General features: G+C 50.2%; 1 protein-coding gene across 1 annotated transcript; it reads right to left on the reverse strand.

The window, feature by feature from the left end:
* Positions 1–646: 646 nt before the first annotated feature.
* LOC311124137 (histone H1-like) lies at positions 647–1,270 on the reverse strand (the record flags this gene model as incomplete). The annotated part of the gene is made up of 1 exon (XM_084198343.1): positions 647–1,270. The coding sequence occupies one exon, from the start codon at positions 1,268–1,270 to the stop codon at positions 647–649; it is 624 nt and encodes a 207-aa protein (XP_084054469.1).
* Positions 1,271–3,514: the final 2,244 nt, after the last annotated feature.

Below are 3,514 nucleotides of genomic sequence, written 5' to 3' on the forward strand. Positions count from 1 at the left end.
TCATGGCGAAAGACGTTGACGGCTGGTAGTCAACGACGAAAATCTTTCTAGAGACTTCGTAAGGCTTCTTCAGATCTAGTCCAGTCGCTGAAGATAAAGGGAGGCAGATTGATGGAACGGGGTTCCTTATATAGGGACACCTGTACTCCTATTGGCTGTAGGTGTGTGCATAAATTTGCTTCAGGCTGTTCTGCCCTAGGGCAGAGGGTAAACCACTAGGAGCATAGCTCCCCTATGGGGCGGAGCTCCACGATATAGAACAGCTGGTGAGGGTGCACTCTTGAGTTTGAAATCGAAGCCACTATAGTATTGTTATTGTTGTTACATGGCACTTGTAACACATCACAGCAGCCTGCCTCTGAACGGGAATAGCCCAGTGGCTCATATATAAAAATGGCTGGTGAGGGTGCACTCGTGAGGTCGAATTTCTAAGCCATTTTGGCCCTCTATTATATGCCTCTCCCTTCGCACACACCCAGAGTGGGACAATGTTGTGTGCGTAAAAGTAGCCTAGTGTGCGTAATTTCTTTTTCACGACAGGTAGTACATGGAAATCAATGCGCTTTCTATGGAAAGAGGTGGGTGGCTCTTAAAAGAGCCTTTTGTGGTACAACATGTGTCGAGTAGAACACTGTTTGTAATAGGTTTACTTCTTCTTGGGGGCTGCCTTCTTGGCCTTGGCTGCCTTGGGCTTGGCGGCTTTGGGCTTGGCTGCCTTTGTAGCCTTCTTGGGGCTCTTGGCTGCCTTCTTGGCCGCTGCGGCGGGCTTCTTCACCTTCTTGGGGCTCTTGGCGGCCTTTTTGGGTGTAGCGGGCTTCTTGGCCTTCTTGGGGGACTTCTTTGCGGTGACGGCCTTCTTGGCTGCTACCTTCTTGGGCTTCTTAGCCGCGGCTGGCTTCTTGGCGGCCACCTTCTTTACTTTGGGGACTGCGGCTTTCTTGGCGGGCTTCTTCGCCTCGACGGCTTTCTTGTTGAGCTTGAAGGAGCCGGATGCACCGGTGCCCTTGGTCTGGACCAGGGTGCCCTTGGTGACGAGGCTCTTGACTGCGATCTTGACGCGGGAGTTGTTCTTCTCCACGTCGTAGCCGCCTGCCGCCAGCATCTTCTTGAGCGCGGCCAGGGAAACGCCGCTCCTCTCCTTGGAAGCGGTCACAGCCTTGACGATGAGCTCGCCTACGCTGGGTCCCGCTTTCTTGGCCTTGGCTGCTGCCTTCTTCTTGGGTGCCTTGGCCGGTGCGGCGGCGGCGGGTGCTGGTGCGACTTCTGCCATGTCTGTCTGTCGTTTGGTCCGGTACACACACACACGGTCTGCGAGGAGTAGTTTCCTGTAGATGCTGTTCTGCGCTATTGAAGCTCCACACTGAGCAGGGGGCTGGCCTTAAACGCGACATGAGAACCACATCAAGCCACAATGCTCTTTCACTTGTGTTTTCTGTTCGCCTATATCGGCCCAAAAGTCACCGACGGAGCCGTGTTTTTTTCTCCAAAAGCGAACGGCCCAGCGAGCAGACTTGTCTCCGTTCAGAATAAAGTCATGTGGGCCGCGGAAGGGCCGTGCATTTTGTTGCGACTCGCTCAAAATCTCACCGTTGGACTGTCGGGTGGAGCGGTGCGCACTGGTTTTCCTGTGCTATTTGTCTCCTAAATGGCCTAAAAGTGCATCCGATTGCGAGCAGCACTTGTTGTGTAGTGAGCCGAGATGTCTGGCAAGGGAATCAAATGGTTTGGTGTCCCCTGATGTGGTCCAGGGTGTTTTAAAGAAGTGCTCTTTTGGGGACCTTAAAACACATGCACCTGTGAGGCCTGGCTGAGACGAGTGTTGTACTTCAAGTTTCAAGTTGTATTCGTCGTATGTACAGGATCCACATGGTATAAACTGTCCTACGGCATGCTTACTTGCACTGTGTGTGTATTAGTACTTTTTGTGCACTGGCAGTGTGTGTGTTGTTGTTGTATTTGTAGCCTACTATTTCTACACAGTGAGATTGTGTGTTGTCTTCCCCTCCCTTCTGGTAGGTAGGTAGGTAGGTAGGTAGGTAGGTAGGTAGGTAGTTAGGTTGGCTGTCACTCCTTAGGTTGGCTGTCACTCCTTAGGTTGGCTGTCACTCCTTCACTAGACTCTTTCAGTCTCTCTCTCTCTCCGAGTGGGACAAGGGCTGCATATGTGGTTGGACTGGGAGAAGAATCCCAGCAGGTGCATGTGGGTCAGAAGGCTGATTGCGGCCTCTTTTCTTTTCCCTGTTGTATAGGCTATCCCCAAGGTAGTCATTGGAATCCACTACTGCTCCAACGACTATCACACTCACTCACTCACTCATTCACTCCTTCAGTCACTCACTCACTCTCTCTCTCACTCTCAGTCTCTCTCTCTCTCGCTCTCTCTATCTCTCATTCTCTCTCTGTCTCTCTCTCTCTCCCTCTCTCTCTCCAAGTGGGACAAGGGCTGCATATGTGGTTGGACTGTGAGAAGAATCCCAGCAGGTGCATGTGGGTCAGAAGGCTGATTGCGGCCTCTTTTCTTTTCCCTGTTGTATAGGATATCCCCAAGGTAGTCATTGGAATCCACTACTGCTCCAACGACTATCACACTCACTCCTTCTCTGTGTTATACTGTGACTTGGCCTACAGACACATTCATATCCCCACTTTGTCACGTGGAAGCCACTGCCTTTTATCCTGTTGCCTCGTGAGTGTAGTAGGAAGGAAAATACACTACGTGACTCAAATGTACTACACTTCACATGGACATTTTGAGTCATGTAGCAGACGCTCTTATCCAGAGCCACTTACAGTTAAGTGAGTGCGTACATTTTCATACTGGCCCCCCGTGGGAAACGAACCCGCAACCCTGGCGTTGCAAGCGCTGTGCTCTACCAACTGAGCTACAGGGGACTATATGGATGATGCGACCTTGACCGGAAATGACCTGTAGGCCAAAAGGGCTACGTTCATATATATATATATATATATAATTATATACATTCATTCATATTGTTCACCACCTTTTTATTCTTGCCATTATCATTCTCATCATTAGGGTATAGTCCAATGATGGAGCATCCATTCACTCCATCCGTGTCCTACCGATTCAGGAAGTCAACTCAAAATGACTATCCGCTCATTAGACGACAAAAGGCATTTCTTTCCAATCAAACCCAACAGACTGCCTTTTTGATTCATTTATTTACACCCTTTGTCAAATGGTGCCATTTTACATTGCCTTCACCTGGAATGGAGCCCGACAAACATGGGTTACTATTCAGCGCGCAAAGACACCAAAAAAGGCGCGCTAAACCCCTACGCTGGAACGGGCAGGGGAAATGATACAATGTAGCCGCTCTCCGAGCCGGCGCGCGCCGCCCATTAAACAATGATACAATGTAACCGCGGTCGTACAATGTAACGCAGCCTACCTACGCATTCATTCGGTGGCGATGGAATTGCTTTTTTTACTGACAGAGTGGGTGGCTCTTAAAAGAGCCTTTGGGTTAGTAGAGCAGTCCAAATGCGCTGT

This window comes from Coregonus lavaretus (assembly GCF_964263955.1).
Source record: "Coregonus lavaretus genome assembly, contig: HAP1_SCAFFOLD_528, whole genome shotgun sequence".
NCBI lineage: Eukaryota > Metazoa > Chordata > Actinopteri > Salmoniformes > Salmonidae > Coregonus > Coregonus lavaretus.